The 17,088-nt window shown below is 34.0% G+C and overlaps 2 protein-coding genes and 1 non-coding gene across 3 annotated transcripts; 1 reads left to right on the plus strand and 2 right to left on the minus strand.

The window, feature by feature from the left end:
• Window positions 1-1,563: 1,563 nt before the first annotated feature.
• ACP1 (acyl carrier protein 1) lies at window positions 1,564-4,221 on the minus strand. Its single transcript, XM_086661263.1, has 4 exons — window positions 4,051-4,221; window positions 2,802-2,900; window positions 2,410-2,532; window positions 1,564-1,876 (listed from the first exon to the last, which is right to left on the minus strand). The coding sequence occupies exons 1-4, from the start codon at window positions 4,105-4,107 to the stop codon at window positions 1,748-1,750; spliced, it is 408 nt and encodes a 135-aa protein (XP_086517389.1). The 5' UTR covers window positions 4,108-4,221; the 3' UTR covers window positions 1,564-1,747.
• Window positions 4,222-5,249: 1,028 nt separating this feature from the next.
• Window positions 5,250-5,331, plus strand: TRNAS-GCU (transfer RNA serine (anticodon GCU)). The gene has a single exon. It is a non-coding gene; the product is annotated as a tRNA-Ser (tRNA).
• Window positions 5,332-7,328: 1,997 nt separating this feature from the next.
• On the minus strand, window positions 7,329-13,303 carry LOC147559366 (sodium/hydrogen exchanger 1-like). The gene is made up of 15 exons (XM_086661264.1): window positions 13,113-13,303; window positions 12,108-12,434; window positions 11,867-11,985; window positions 11,022-11,119; window positions 10,761-10,820; window positions 10,607-10,653; window positions 10,327-10,521; window positions 10,194-10,240; window positions 9,638-9,704; window positions 9,415-9,515; window positions 9,196-9,297; window positions 8,805-8,943; window positions 8,650-8,712; window positions 8,111-8,194; window positions 7,329-7,814 (listed from the first exon to the last, which is right to left on the minus strand). The coding sequence occupies exons 2-15, from the start codon at window positions 12,279-12,281 to the stop codon at window positions 7,470-7,472; spliced, it is 1,641 nt and encodes a 546-aa protein (XP_086517390.1). The 5' UTR covers window positions 12,282-12,434; window positions 13,113-13,303; the 3' UTR covers window positions 7,329-7,469.
• Window positions 13,304-17,088: the final 3,785 nt, after the last annotated feature.

Genomic DNA, 17,088 nt, shown 5'->3' on the forward strand with positions numbered 1-17,088 from the left:
GAAAAAGTGAATTTTTCCACCTAAGACAAAGTGGGATTGGAGTTGCTCTTAGATTGTTGTTCTTCAAAGATGATGCAAAAGAAATTGTTCCTGCTTAAGCTTTTCAAGACCTCTAGAAATGATATATAATTGATTGAAAATTTGATGGAAGAAATCGATGCAACAAAAAGTAAAGGTAAACGACTGAAATTGCCAATATCAAAAATACGAATGTTTGAATTAACGAAATTTCAAACATTGGTGCAAAACAACTCTATGTTGTGGTTAACGCCTCGATGGGTTCACTTTGGGAGTCAAGTTGAATAGTTTAGCATTGGGGAACATTTTGTAGTTTCTTTAAATACTTTTAAAAAAATTCTTTTAAATTCTTCTATTTGGAGGTTGTGAATCCAAATTTTACTACTTTGTTTTTTATGACAACCACAACATCTATTCATTCATAAGATTATTCGGTACATTGTTACTATGATGAGAAAAGTAACAAGTAGGAAGAAAAGTGGAGTGATTAGATCCTCTTTTCCTAGTGCTAACAGCCAGAGAGTTTGTTTTGCATTGAAGCTTCTATTCACATACAAAATTTTTATCATATCAAAAGAAGAGATGGATTCTTTGATTTTCTTTAGCATGTGCCTAGCTGTCCAGTGCATCTAGTTGGAGAAAGTCATTCAAAAAGTTGTTGATGTTGATTGAATCTCCCTTCAAAATAAGCTTTCTCACTCCATGTCTTTGAGCCCAAAAAAACACCTAGCTCTGTTGCTTTCCCTTCGCCCTCGTCTACTGATCTGGAGCTGGTGAGGATAGATTCTCAGCCAATTTCGCTTCTTGTATGATCATGTATAATAATAGCCAGAGCTGAAGTTAGAGTGGATTTTATAAATGAAACATCATAATTGAATTTAATAACTCATGATGGTGGAGGAATCTATTGTTGTGGGTTAGACAATTGGCTGAGAGAATGAGCTTTCGATATTGTAGTTTGTGACTGAATATAGCATTTAATTTCTATATCCAAAGAAGCAATATGAGGTTACTTGTTTCTGAAGACCAATTCACATCGACATTTCCATATATGCCAAAGAGCAGTAGTTGTTTTCTCGATAACCCTAAGAGTGTTAGATGATTCTTGCCCCGAGTCTAGCATTTGAAAATGATCAAACCATTCCTGAAAGTTACTGCAAGAGGTATGTGCTAATTGGATCTCTGGAAAGGTTCCTAATACTCCTTTAACAAATTCACAGTTATGTATGAAGTGTGTAATGCTTTCTTCTTCCTTAGTACATAGTGGGTACAGAGGGAGAGTGTTTGGAAGGAAGTTAGCAAGGTATTGGTTTAAAGGAAGGATACCATTAGCAATTTTCGAGAGAAATAGAAGAATTCTAGGGTGCACTCTAAGGTTCCATAGTTCTCTCCAATAATGAAAGCTTGATGCAAGTGATGTATTTTGGGTGTATATCAAGTGTTTGTAAAGAGAGGAGACAGAGAAGTCCCCTGAATTTGATATAGTCCACTTTTGTTGATCTGTACTACGGTTATTAAAACAGAGTTAACCAACCAGAAGAAATCACAGTAACTAAAAACCTTTTAAACATTTATGAGTTGAGAAAATCCAAACCCAAAATTTGATATCTTCTGAAACTAAAACAAGGAGAAACATAGTTGAGACCAAACACGCAAAAGAAAAACAGAGCCCTAGATGACAAAAAGATCATAAATATCTAATATGAGAATTTTTATTGAAATAATCATCTTAAGCATTTTTGCACTTGACGAGTTCCTCGATCATGTCAGCTGCATCTTGAACGGTTGCAATAGTTTGAGCACTCTCTTCCTCTACACTGATTCCAAATTCTTCCTCTAGCCCCATCACTATCTCAACCTACAACAACCCAGTAACGAAAAACGAATACTAAGTTCAACAAAACAGTTTTGCAATAAAGGAGCTACGTATATTTTATATACTACCTCGGGCCAGATAAAGACCCACCGGCCCGGGACAGCATCCCAGTTTGGGCCTGCTTGAGGCTAATGCCAGTCCAAAGTAGTAGACTGGCCGGATTTAAACCACTTGAAACTTGATATTGCATCCAGTCCATGGGCCTGTTTAAGGCCTGGAGTGGGCCAGGGGAGTAGGGTGGCAAGGTTACACCTCTAGATAGAATCGTTGCAGGAGTTATGCAACAAGGATTATGATAAAGAGGGATTGGTGAGGGGACAATGATGAAGATATTGTTCCGCGAGATTCAAAATGTTTGAAATACTAAATTTTTCAAAAACTCAATGGTCATGGATGTTAATATGAAGGCTGAGATATTCATGTCTAACTTGTGCATACTTAAGAACCACTTAAGATGAGAATTACAGATATATTAAGAGGATATTTATAGAAGTTTTTGTAAGGATTTAACTTACAGTGTCAAGAGAATCAGCTCCAAGAGCAGAGAACTTTGATGCACCAGTGACTTCAGAAGAATCAGGTAAAGCCAATTGTTTCCTCACTATGCCACATACCTTCTCCACTGTTTCTGGTTTTGCCTGCTCAAAAAATATTAGCATCAGATTCTGAAAATATCCCTCATTTAAGCCAAAATGAGGTACGAAACCACCACAAGTGACGCCTCTAAAGTACCAGAACTTGAGCCATTAAGAGTACATAATAATCAATTATAGTTTTATTGGAAATATTGGCGGAAAGTATGGTGATTAACTCACTATCATCAAATTTTAAAATCATAAAGATAAACTGGAGTTATTTAAAAGCGTATCGTTGGAAAAGTTAAAATGGAAGGGTTAGAAGAACATACAGCGCAAGAAACCTGAAGAGAGCGCAACTTGAGAGCTGGAAAGCCTCTTGTCTGGAAAGCAATTGATGTCGGCCTAAGACTTGAAATTCTGGTTGCAGCCTGCTCAATTAAAAAAAAAAAATTGAATCATCAGTTTCTACCAGATCTAGAGCAATATTAAGCAAAACAAAAACAATATCTGATGTTATATTTAATCATTCTTCGAAGAGCAAACTATTAGGTTGGAACTGTAGGTTGCACTGGCCAAGCTATTTTTGTTCAACTAGCAAGTTTCTTTAGTAGTAGAATAAAGTGAGATTTCAAGTATACAATTCTAGTCTTGGTAAATGTACGCCAAATTCTAAAACAAACACTCGGTAGTAGTTTGTCCCAGAAACAACTACAGGAACATGATAAACAAATCAATCCATAAACAAATCCACTTGTATCTACATCTATTAGACCACTTTATCTTGTAAAAGCCTCCAATTAATTTTTTAATCATACCCAAAGGGGCTAGTAAGACAATAAAGTATTAGAGAGAGCAAGACACTATCATTTTGCTTTGAACAAGATACAATACCCTCATGAGAAAAAGATTAAGCATGAATAAAACAAAGGAACTAGAGAGGTTCATTAGGAAACAAAATCACTTTCTATCATGCACCCACAAAATCACTTTCTATCATGCACCCACAAAATCACTGTCTTGGTCCCCAAAATGGATGCCAGAAGTGCTGGTGGGAGCAGTAATTGATGTGAGATGTGCCATGAATTTAAAAATTCTGAAAAAAAGGTCTTTTTTTCCTATAAAACTTCTTTGTATTGAAGCGCCTAAATACAAATCTGCATGATTAAACAGCTCTTGAGGAACAAATCCGTCACTTAGTAAGAGAAAATCCTCACAGAAATGTTATCTCACCAAAGAATCAACAACTTCTAATGCAAATTTCAGGTGAAAATTAATCTTTGGAAGAATTATAACATAAGGAAAAAAAAAATTCACTTAAATCTTCAACAAATTTCTCAGATCAAGTTTATAATCCTTATAGAAAAGAGTAAGAACAACGATAGAATCATAACAACACGAATCAACATCAAACAACGATTTCCATGCATCAAAATGAATCAACTTCGAAATCAATTGAAATAATACAAATCAACTCCAGATCTATGATATAAGAAACTAAATCAAACAAAAATCTCAACAAAAGAAACAAACCTAGATCAAATTAAGAAGTTAAAACATCAGAAACGAGATGATTTATACCTGGTTAGCGAACGAACGAGGTTGAACGGAAACAGAAGATACTCCGATGGAAGCCATTGCTCGATCTGAAAGAAGGATTCTAGAGAGAGAAAGTGAAATAGAAAGATAGAGAGAGAGATCTGAATGAAAGAAAGTGAGAGAGAAAGAGGCGGAGAACTCAAAAAATGCTTCTTCTTTCTTTCTTTGTACTGGGTTCCTACTTATATTGCTACTTTCTTTGGTTTCATCGACTGTTTTTTAGCCTTTCAGTTGGTGCAAGAGCAAAACTTTTTGTTTCTCTACGACATCTTAAAATCCTCTCGCATATGAAATTTATTGACAACGTGTATGGTTGGTGGTGGGACCTGTAACGGCTCTGCGGTTCATCTAATACCTAACCACTTGGTTGTTGGTTAATTGACCTGCCCATTGGACTGTTGTTACACTTTAAAGTGTTAGGTCTTTTTAGTCCTTAAGATTTTCCTGTTGAGAATTCATCCATCGTGATTGGGAGGCTTGAATGGGCTCCTAACTATCATGAGGCATTGTTTAAGTATATGAAATAGATAAGTCTTATGACAATTTGACAAAGCAAATAAGTATCGTGTTTAACTGTCTTAGAATGGTTAAAAATACAGTGAACTGGTTATACTTGTCTGTGTAAAAGTACATAATGTACAAATATAATTCAAAAACATAAAACTGAAAAACATAAGTTAAAGAAGTTGATTCATTTCACACAAAACAGAACATAGACGTTGTCCCTTCGAATTCGGATATGAATGTGGTGGATTGTGGCGGATTGAAGTGGATCTTTCTGCACTTAACACACAGTAAAAGTATACTATTATTTATGTATTAAAGCGGTTTGGCTAATTAGATGGACTAGTCCGAACTCATGTTATTACTTGTGCTAAAGTATCGAACACTGATGAAGAATCATTATCGGATCCTTAATTATTTTAGTCATGTTGGTGTCTTGCGATAATAACCTTTACTCGACCCACCATTGCATACCGATAAATCAAATTTCTAACTTTATAAATGGTCCAACTACATGAAATATGGCTGACCTAAAGTGAATGTTTCTTTGTGTTTCTTAATAGTGTTGTTTTTTTTTTTTGTTGAACTAATAGTGTTGTTAATCATGGCTTAATGCATATTTGTTTCTTACGAGAAGTGTTTAGTTATTAAAGTTTTCTTGGCCAAGATACAACAACGACGCTTTGGCCGAGTGGTTAAGGCGTGTGCCTGCTAAGTACATGGGGTTTCCCCGCGAGAGTTCGAATCTCTCAGGCGTCGTTTTCAACTTTTTACTTTTCATTTTTTTTCAACAAAAAAAAAGTATGTCTTCGAGGATTGATAACCGCAGTCTACCTGCCTCTTTTAAAGCTTGCCCAATTAGGTTCATTTTTTTTCTCAAATTTAAGTAGTATTCAATTTATAGAAATAATTTTCTCCAACACTCGTATTGGGATGTAAAGTCATTACGAACAATCTTATATACGAAAGCGTTCCAGTTGAAAGTAGCTATTAAACTGAAAGGATTTAATTTGAGACTGAGTGACGTAAATCAACTTCGTATTTGAAGTTACCGGAAGCGAAAACTGAAATGTAATAGGTCCAAAGTTAGTTATGGAATGGGGTTCCACGTAAAGCGAGATTTCCATCCATGGGGAGGCCAAAAAGAAAAGTGTAATGTACTCTAAAATTACCAAGGCAGAGTAGGCCTCCCACATTATAGGATTCAATACCAGACAGGAGCACAAATCAATTGAACTCACACAAGTAATGTTATTCAACCGGTTGTTTCCAAAGTTGCCAGACACGAAAAGTAGAGTTAAATGGAGTCTACCGGTCCCCAAACTTTAGAATATATGTTTTGTACAGTCGTAGCCCTAACCACATACTGGTACAAATCAATTTAATTCTAAAGCAAGGCAAGTCATTTTCAAAAGGAAAAATGAATGCAACCCAACTAAGTTGTGCAACTTGCAACAAAAGAAAAACTAAGTTGTGCAAAGTTTGGCACCCAAAATACATATAAAAATGTTACATTACCCTATACTAGGGATGGAAATTATGCGTATGAGCCGTAACCGACCATGGGCACCCGAGCCCAACGAAGACCGTGGACGCCCGCACCTGTCTCCGACACAACCCGTCCACCCGCTAAATTTTTGTGCATGGCTTAGGCTATGAGTTAAAACCTATACCCCCGCACTCCCATGCTTGTATCCGCTAAGCGCCACCCATTAATAACCAACCAAATCACATTGACTTTTTGACTTGATGAAGCCTAAAATCCAATGCTATTAGGCCTAGCTGTGATGGTAAACAATATGTTTAAAGCAATCACACAAACCCAATGCATTGCTTTGCAATAGCGCAAGAGAATTCCTAGTGAGTTAGTGAAGTAGCGCTTGACTTAAGGGAGCAAGAAGTGGGATAAATTTATATTATCACAATTTCATTTCTTCATTAGCTTTCAATGTTGGATTACATTACTCAAAAGAACATACAAACAAATTCTAGTTTTGGTCCCCACATTGCCTCTTTAGAATTAGGAAAGGTGTTTGGAGACTTTACAAATGGAGAGAAAGAAGTAAACTTTTTCAAGTTTGGACTTACCTGCTACTCATCTGCCCATACCTGAATTACACGAGTTTCTTATAGGCTTAGGCGGTCAATGGACAAGGCAAATTTCAAAATTGCTCGCCAATTAACCCGCTTACCCCAATAGCAATTGAAGTTTTGTGCCCAACCCGATACTTCAAGTGCCCTTGGATGCCGATACCCGCCCGATTCCCACCCCTACCCTACACTTTCACCTATTGTCCTAGGTGAGATGTATCTTACCACACATGTCATATGTTATCATAGAATTTACTGGGCTTCTCTTTTTTTCCTTAGTTTGATGTTGGTGACTGATAATAATATTCAGTTCATACTCTAGGTTGATGCGAAACCTCTTCGGAGAAATAATTCAAGATACTAGATTGTAATTGAAACCCTGAAAACGCCTTCGATGACATTATTGCACACAGAAAGAAATATATAAAAGGAAGGCACAAGCCCACAAATATGAAAGCTTAGATAACATTGAAACCAACACCTGTGCTTTAGCTCTGAAGGTTATCAAAATGGAAAAGAAAAATAGACCCCATTTATTGGTAAACAAAGCCCCAACTCCCTAAAGACTACAAAAAGAATATGCAACTCTCCCTCTATATATATATATATATATATATTATATATATATATATATTATATATATATATATTATATATATATATATATATATACATAGCAACTCAGATGGCACACTTCCTATATCTCAAATTCTATTCACATATTCACACTAAATAACAAGAAGTCCATATTAGCTGTAGAGAAATGCAATTTTCGTCGTCGTCGTCTTCTTAAAAAACTCTGTACACTTAGCTTTGTGTTTGTGTTTGTGTTTCTTCATCTTTATCGTGTAGACTTTGTTCGCTAGGTGACCCAGCAACAAAGGGAACAAATCCCCGGCCACCAAAAACTGGACGCATGAATGAATTATCGAACTTACGCCAATAATGATGAACTGTATGAGTTGGGGTGGCAAGGAGCATACGAATACTGGACGGCCGGAGGATGTGACCCGGAGTAACTTCGACGTCAGAAGGTTGATCATCTTCCTCAAGAAGTGGAACTATGAAGGATTCAGAGGATAACATACTGTCCATGGGTTTTGGTGAAGGCAGTAAGAGTCTTATAAGAGGTTTGGTTAAGAATCCAAATACCTATAGAGAAGCAAAGATGGGACATTAAGAATTTAGGAGAAAATCGAAAAAGGTTATAGGGAAATTCAGAATAATAGATTAGTGTTGAAACTAGTAATCCACAACAGGTCGTATCAGCCCAAGAAAAACACCAATGGGCCATGGGAAGTGACACCGCCCATAACCAAACAGGCCAGGCTGTGGCATTCCAGGTGGTTGGCCCGCCACATAAGTGAACCACCATTCAAAACTAATGCGATACTGGTGGAGAAATGCTAGGTCCAGTTAAAAATTTAAAGAAAAATAAGTTATCTTACCACTGTGCTGAAAAGAACGACACTTATTGTGCTAGTGATCATAATAGCATTACCACGAAGTTGAGTATGCCCTGACCTTGTAAACTGCACATGCAAGGAAAGTTGATTATTCAATTAAATCCACAGAAGATGTAAGGAGATAGTATATATATATATATATATATATCAACTTATACGAAGATCCTTTTCACCAAGGCAAAGCGATTATGTGTGGATACTTCCTTTATAGTTTTAGGAGCGTAAATTACTGCTCTAGGCTAGTGTATTCTGTGTATAATACCAAGCTCGTGTCCATTTTTAGAAGATAAAATAATAAGTGTTCAATTACTTTCTGGAAACGTAAACGTAGCTGTACCCGTGTTTTGGGATATTTTTAGGTTGCTGTCAAAATATCGGTACCCATACCGGTGTTCAGGTGAGATAAATGTAGAAAGTAAAATGACTAATAAGAGGACGGCATATATTTCTCCTGATAAGCACTAACAATTAAGTTTTAGAAATTTCTAGATGTGAATGGAAGCAACAGTTCTAATCTATACCTGATTATAAGCGAGTGCCATCGAAACAGCTCCCCGCATCAAACCAGCCCACCATATAGTGACCTGCAGAGAGAAGATTGTTGTCATTTAATATGTCAGTTCTATTGGATCAAGAGAGTGAGAAAATAGACGTCAGATGAATTAAAACCCCTTACTTGCTGATTTAAGCTGAGCTTTTCATCCGGATTCCTTTTAGTTAGGTTGGATAAAAACGATAATGGGAAAACAAAAGCTGCTCTTCCCATCAGAATTAACCCTAGCAGTATCGAACTCACACCAACTGACTTTCCAGGACTGCAAGACGAGAATACATAAACTCATGTTAATAACTTAGTACAAGGATTTGAATATCAGAAGATATTAAACGGTGATGATTGTACATTTGTACTGAATGTATATAAATTTCCACCAAAATAACAAAAATATTCCATTTCGAACTCAACCGACACTACAGAAAATGTCGTTTGTACCTTCCCTTGAAGCATAAACTTAGAACTATTCATATAATATGAAGATGAGGGATGGTAATAGATCATATCATCATACCTACTTCTCACGAATTTCCACTTTTCAATGTCCAAGGCATCCATACCAACATAAAGGAAGATAAATATCTCAGCCATGAATGACAATGTTGCGAAAGTGTGCCTGCAATTTATCCGTAACAGCATTGTTTAGTCCACAATTTTACTAGTTCAAATTCGAAAACAAAACAATAGGTCAATATCATAATTAAATAGGATTAACATCATTTGAATAACATACTTGGTGGTGACTCGGGACTTCTCCGTTACGTTATGCCAAGTGTAATGTGACATGACAATTCCACAAAAGAATACTGTGAGAATTGCACTTAAGTGGAATAACTGCATTTGTAATCAAAATTTCGAACATTAGGCGTCAGGTTAGAGAAGAAAAACATATATATACACATAGAAGAAAAGAACTGAGCTAATTGGGGAATTCCAAACGAGTTGCAAATTCTTACTTCCGCTAGCATATAAGAAAGGTAAGCCATAAGTATCATAACTGCAACTTCACGATCAGTTGAGTGTCTGTAATAACAGAGAACTTAAGGAATCAGAAACTTTCAAAAATTTGAAATAATATTGATATCAATTAAACAAATATAATTATATACTCGTGTAGTCGCGTTGTGCTTCTACTACAGCATGTAATGGTAATATAACTGAACTGATTTCAAAATACTCAAAGATGCTAACCATTGAGATTACAAATCTGAGCATGGGATTTTACCCAATAACACATATGACCTGATCTCACCCAACCCTAATGACTAGAGGTCAGAATCAGATGCTATTTGGTCAACCCAGTCTAGTATAGTATATTAAAGTAAAATCATCACAATAGCTCAGTGCACACATTCTGGACATGTCATGTGCTGCAACTTTGTTTGCCAAATAGATTTACAGTCACTAGGTATTTTTGATTGATGGTTCAGATAAGAAAACAAGAAGGGGAGAAAAGTTTACATGGAAAGGGAAGAAAATTTTCCAATTCAACTAGGTAAAAGTGTCAAGTACCTGCCAAAATACAATTTCTTTATAATGTATGCACTCAGAAGACCGACCTGCAGGAAAAAAGCACAGAATTAAGTTAAGAACATGACTTAAAGTCAAGGGCAAGCAGATTAAAGCCAGAAGACGGAAGACTTACAGCCACTCCCAGTGCAGTACTTATAATGAATAAATATGAGAAGTTGCCGAAAAACTGAAAAGCGATTCTGGAATTGATGCGAGTAAGATCGAAGTCCTGGATTGCATTGAAGAGCACCACCGACGTAGCATCGTTAACGACTCCTTCCCCAAAAACCAAGCTATAAAGTAGTGGTGTTTCATCTTGATTTAGCACCTGTTACAGCAGATAACTTATTCTCTGCTCATTCTACGTTATTAGGTAAAAATTAGGGGGAAAAGTCAGACTTGGCCATTCATACCTGCAAGGTGCAAACAGAATCTGTTGCAGAAAAGATCGCTCCAATTGCTACAAGTCGCAAGTGGAATACGGTTGAGAGAATGAGCAAAAGTGACATACACTTTGAAGCTTAAATTTCTTTTTAATGACAAAAGTGGGTAATATAGAAAAAGTACCAAGATAGTCTCCCAACTCCAAAGAGCCTACATCCAACCACTTAAATATTTCTGTAGCACCTGCATTACGAATCAGACAACTCATGAAGGATCATATAATGGATCATCTATGGATGAATACTTCAATTAGCATGACTTGTAAACTAACAAATGGACAATAACACAAGAATTTTATTTTGAGATAACAAGCTTTAGTATGCAAAATTACAGACAAAGGGAAGAGGGCAGAAGGAATAGATATATAAAGTTGAAGTTACATACCTAAAGAAATAGTGGCAAAGGATATCAATGTACCAATTACACCGAATAGAATGATTGTCATGAAGTTGCGGAAAAATTGCTTCTTTTTAACCTGGAAACTGGTTACCACATCAAGAAAAGACAAAATAACAATGTCAAAAATATGAAGAAACGTCCACTGCCACAAAATGTAACTAGAAATTAATACTAAACATTAATTTGGGTTAAAAGATGCAATTAAAACGACAGAGCTAATCAAACGAATGAAAAGACTACCACAGCTTCTTTCATGTAGGTTCCAAATAGTTGTGAAATTTCACTATATCTAGACAATGTACAGTAATTTTGACTTGCATATCTATGAAAAATAAAAAATGACAAAAGAAGGCCAAAGAGGAATTTGGTCTGGTTCAGGCCCTTCAGGGTACCAATGAGAATTGAAGCTTGACCTCTTCGAATCTTCTTCTCTAATATCAAATTAAGCTTCTTAAATCAAAAGTTCAAACTTGTACAGGGAGATGTTAATTCTACATTCGTACATGAAGGCGATAAACTCTATGCCAAAAAAAAAAAACAGATAACTGCTTTGACAAGCTTTGTTTGAACTATCTCAGTCTATTAGCACGAAAATCTTATGGAACTAACAAATTACCTATAGACGCGAAATCAAATATTTTGTTATTAAGTGCCAAAAATCATACTGATCCAAAACTATATCTCCAATAATTTACTTTTTTACATGCACAGACACAGACACTTTATGGAAGAACACAAATTTGTGACACGAAGAAACAGAATCACTGCCTCAATTGTGACATTAAAACCTGATTTTTGCTACAAATAGGAAACATGGAGAGCTAACTTACCCAGCATTAAAAATAATAGGCGGAAGAAGATAAATAAAGAAGAGATCTTCACTGAAGACTAATATATGTGAGCTTTTTCCTCCAGTAGTTAGTAGAATCACAACTCCAGTACAAATACCCTATCATCAATTCCAACAAATAAATCAATTACTTCATAATTTCTTCAATGAAATTCCAGAAAGAAAAAAACAATACTAACTACATAAACCATCCTCGAAATCGAAGTACACAAGAAACTCACAATAGCAATAGCTGTAATAGATTCATTCATCCATCGATTCTCCTCTAGTAAATGCCCAATAATGATACAAGCACATAAAAGTGCAACAAACAATGTTACCGAAACGACAGTGGCGTGATCCGATGCCTTTAATAGCTCTAAATTGTTCGAAACAGAGCCAAGATCGAGAGCCATTGGTAACCAATTCAGTCGGATAAATAACTCAAACCCGCTAACTTATTTCAATTCGTTTAGACGTTTAGCTTATCTTTCCAAGCTACTCCATCCAAAAAATTTCCTCAGTACTCAAACTCTGATTAGTTATCAGACCCTGCAAACATCCAATACCTATAGTAATTCAGATCAAACAAGCTCCAAGACAAAAAAAATGAGAAAATAAGTAAGTTTAATTGATTATAGAAACAAGCAAAAAAAAGGCAAAACTCTGAATTTTTAGGTGTTCTATGTTTAGCAAACAATCCAGAAAAGAGAAGTTAAATTAAAACAAAAGCAACCATCGGATTTCTACTAAATTACGTTAATAGACAACACGCAGTCAAATACTAACAATGGCGTGAGAAGATTTCAGATTGAGTTTCTCAAGTCTCAAAGGTAATCCAGAATCAACTAAAATTACTGATCTGAAGTAAAAAAAAAAAAAAAAAAAAAAAAAAATTATGTAAATATTTTGAAGAGCTAGAACATGTAAAATCGATCAATATATTAAACATAATCAAAATCATCTGAAAATCAAAGAAAAACAATTCTCAGAAAAGGAAAGAAACACAATCATCAAGCAAATTTAATTAAAAATCATCTAGATTATAAACAATAAATTACAAAAAAGAAGCGAATTCCGCTTCTGAATTCACATTAATAAGGAAAAAAAAAACTCATAGAGTTTTATAAGTTGGACTAACTTTAAGAACTAGTTCTAGTGAAGAACTCGATTAACGTGGAGTCAGGTTAGAGAAGAAACATTAAGAAAGAGAAACAGAGATAGTAAGTTAGGGTTTATGAAGGTACCTTATAGAGAGAGATGGATGAGTTAGTGAGAAAAGAGAAGAAAGGTAAAAGGTTTAAACGGGAAGATGATGTGGGGGAGCAGAAAAGGCGCAAAGGAGTAAACCTGTATTTATACTACTATTGTATATTGTTTTTTGATGAGGATACTATTGTATATTGTTGGTTTGAGTATTTTGTAATTTTGAAAGATCACATTCATCCGGTGACAAGCTCAAGACCTAAAACAAGACCAACTATAATATACACGTGGCTACTACGTGGACAACTATATTTCCTATTTATATAGCAACTCACAATATGAGTATTTGGCCACCAACTGGCAGCCGTGGTAAGTGCATGTACTCTGTAATGCGGAGGTCCCAGGGGTCCCTCGTATGGAAGGGCAAATACAGGAATATTGAGCTTGGGCATAAATAAAGTAGTTTTTGTCGCATTTACGTCATTTCCTTTCATATTTCTTATCACATTGTATCGATGTGTCAATGCTTTTGTAATGATCATTGTAGTCGATGGTAATATGAGGAAACTCTTTACCACATTGTATCGATGTGTCAATGTCTTTGTAATGACCACTGTAGGCAATAGTGCTATGAAGAAACTCCAGATATACAAACTCATGTTCAGTAAATTTTGATGTTAGTGTATCTTGAATTGTTTATAAACTATTTGATTTTAATCTAGGTGTTTTTCAATCCAATTTTCTTGGAAAAACAAAACAGAAAGTTCATCAACTTAAAGAAGATATATAAACTAGTCAGTAGTCTAACATATGTACTCGATTCACATTCATAATACATGATATAAACCAACATTTTTATTTATGATGGTTTGATAGAAACCTTATGTATCGTAAATTCATTATTCTACTGAAAATAGTTTAATAGGAACATTTGTGTTCGATACATGATACATACCAATATGTAATAAGAGAAAGATATCTTCTTTGCAATATATTTGTTTGTGGTTATACCTCCTAAATTTATTTTCAAAGATAAAAAATTATCAAACTTATCTCAAAGGGGTGAGGTGAGAGTATACCTCTCTAATTTATCTGCAATGACTACATTTTGGAGACACACAATCGTGATAGTCGAACCCCATGTACAATAAAAGAAGTCTCATAAACAAATAAACAATGTCTCGTGTTTTCTCACTTATCACAATTGATCTTTTATTAGAGGCTAACAAATTTAATGATATGCACTAACCCAAAGCATAAGTAAAAAAGATGGTTTAGTACTTTAGTCGATAAAACTTACAAAAGCCAAATGGTTACTCTTTAGTTAAGGATTGGAGGTTGGGACATCCAATTTCTATACGGCACGGCTCGTGAAGGTCACTTCTTAGGGGGTGGTAGTGGTTGGGGACATTGGGGGACATTTTCATGTCCCCCAATGTCCGTGTTATTGGTTGGGGACATTTGAAATGTCTCCAAATGTCCGTGTTATTGGTTGGAGACATTTCAAATGTCCCCAAATGTCTGTGTTATTGGTTGGGGACATTTGAAATGTCCCCAAATGTCTGTGTTATTCGTTTGGGACACGAAATTAGGGACATTTCAAGACAAATTAGTTTTGGGGACATTTGGAGACATTTTAGTGTAAATTTGGAGAGCTTTTGGAGAGAAAATGTCTCTCAAAATATGGAAGACACTTGTGGACACCTGGGGACATTTGAGTAAGGAAGATAATAAAAATAATTATTATTATCAAATCATATTATAATAATATTATCTTATTATTATATTACTATATTATTATTATTATATTATTATTATTATTATTATTATTATTATTAGTATTATATTATTATTATTATTATTATATTATTATATTATATTTGGGTAAGGAAGGTGATAAAAATAATTATTATTATCAAATCATATTATTATAATATTATCTTATTATAATTATTATATTATTGTATTGTTATATTATATGATATTATATTATATTATATTATATTATATTATATTATATTATATTATATTATATTATTATTATATTATATTATATTATTATATCACTATTATATTATACTATTATATTATTATTATTATATTATACTATTATATTATTATTATTATATTATATTATTATATTATTATTATTATATTATATTATTATATTATTATTATTATATTAATATTATTATATTATTATTATTATATTAATATTATATTAACTATATTAAATAATAAATATTTACCAATTGTGCATCAATGTCCACAGATATCTATGAATGTCTACGAAAGTCGAAAAATATATATTTGAAAATATTAATTAATTTTTCTTTAATTCATATGGTAAGACAGTAACAATATTAAAATAATAAATATCAACTAAATATCTATCAATGTCCACAGATATTCTCGGATGTCTACGAAAGTCGAAAAATATATTTTCAAAGTAGTAGTGCAAATATTTTATTTTATGTGATTAGATAATAATGATTACATTAAAATAATAAATGTCTACCAATTGCCATCAATGTCCACAGATATTCACGGATGTCTACGAAAGTCGAAAAATTTATTTTCAAAAGTGGTAGTGCAAATATATTATTTCATATGATTAGACAATAATGATAACATTAAAATAATAAATGTCTATCAATTGGCATCAATATCCCTCAGATATCCACAAAAGTCGAAAAATATATTATTGAAATATGAGTACAAATATATTATTTCATATGGTTTGACACTACCAATTACCCTTCAATAATTTTCATAATATTATTTTCATAATATTAAAATAATAAATGTCTACCAATTACCCTTCAATAATAATAATAATAATAATAATAATAATAATAATAATAATAAAAATAATAATAATAATAATATCCAATACAAAGTTTGTCCATGGATTCAATATGTTGAAATGTCCCCAGGACATTTTGTCCATGAACCAAATGTCTTGAAATGTCTCTGAGACATTTTGTCTATGAATCAAATGTCTTGAAATGTCCATAAAGACATTTTGTCTACGGACAAATGTCCCGAAATGTCTTAAAATGTCTCTGGAACATTTTGTCTCTGATTGTCCTCCAATGTCCTGAACCACTACCACCCCCTTAGTCTTGCCGTGACTCCCTGAGTAGGGTAGGGTGTATATGTGTACTAGTTTGTTCCGTGTTATTTTTATACTTAACATAAGAATGAGTATCACGGGCAGGGGTGGCAATAGGTAACCTCGGTACCGAACTGGAACTTATGCCGGTTTTGGATCTTGATTTTCATACCCGATAATGATTTTATACCCGTCGGGTATTATTTGATTGGAAGCGATAAGATTTCAATACTAATTTAGTATACTATATCCCACACGGATCCGATGGGTACCCGATACCCAATTCTAATAGGTGATTAATTGATATTTTTGCAAGACGTAAGGTCTGAATTACTTACTATATGATAATTGTATATTAATTACGTCATTTGAATGTCCCACTCAATACAATATGGGAGATTTTATAGGGCCCCCTCATTTTTGTTAAAAGGCCTCCCCTCAGTGATAATTTAGCAAGTAAAATGGTTCATGGGGAGGCCTTTTAACAAAATTGGGGAGGCCTTTTAAAACTTCCCATACAATATTCTTCATTGATAATCAAAATATATTCAATAGGAAATTTTATAGCAACTTTCAAACATTTAATAATAAAATTTGTTGTAAGTTTTTATAATTCGATCATCTATCTCTTATCAAATAAGTTTTAATAACAATAATTAGAATCTTGAATGAAGAATAACCTTCCTAATTAATAGCAAAAATGATCAAATACAAAGTCTCAAAGAGCCTCGATAAATACCCGATATTCGACGGGTACCTGCATTTTTTATAGGTTCTGGATCCTTATATTAAGGAACCAAAACCGTTAGGAATTGGAACCATAATTTTAATAGTTTTCGATTCTAGGTAGTGAGATATTCGAACCGACCCGTTAGACACCCTCAATCATTGGATTTGTTTTT

Source organism: Eschscholzia californica, unplaced genomic scaffold (genome assembly GCF_041429995.1).
Source record: "Eschscholzia californica isolate CP2 unplaced genomic scaffold, dmEscCali1.0.p SCAF_2, whole genome shotgun sequence".
Lineage (NCBI taxonomy): Eukaryota > Viridiplantae > Streptophyta > Magnoliopsida > Ranunculales > Papaveraceae > Eschscholzia > Eschscholzia californica.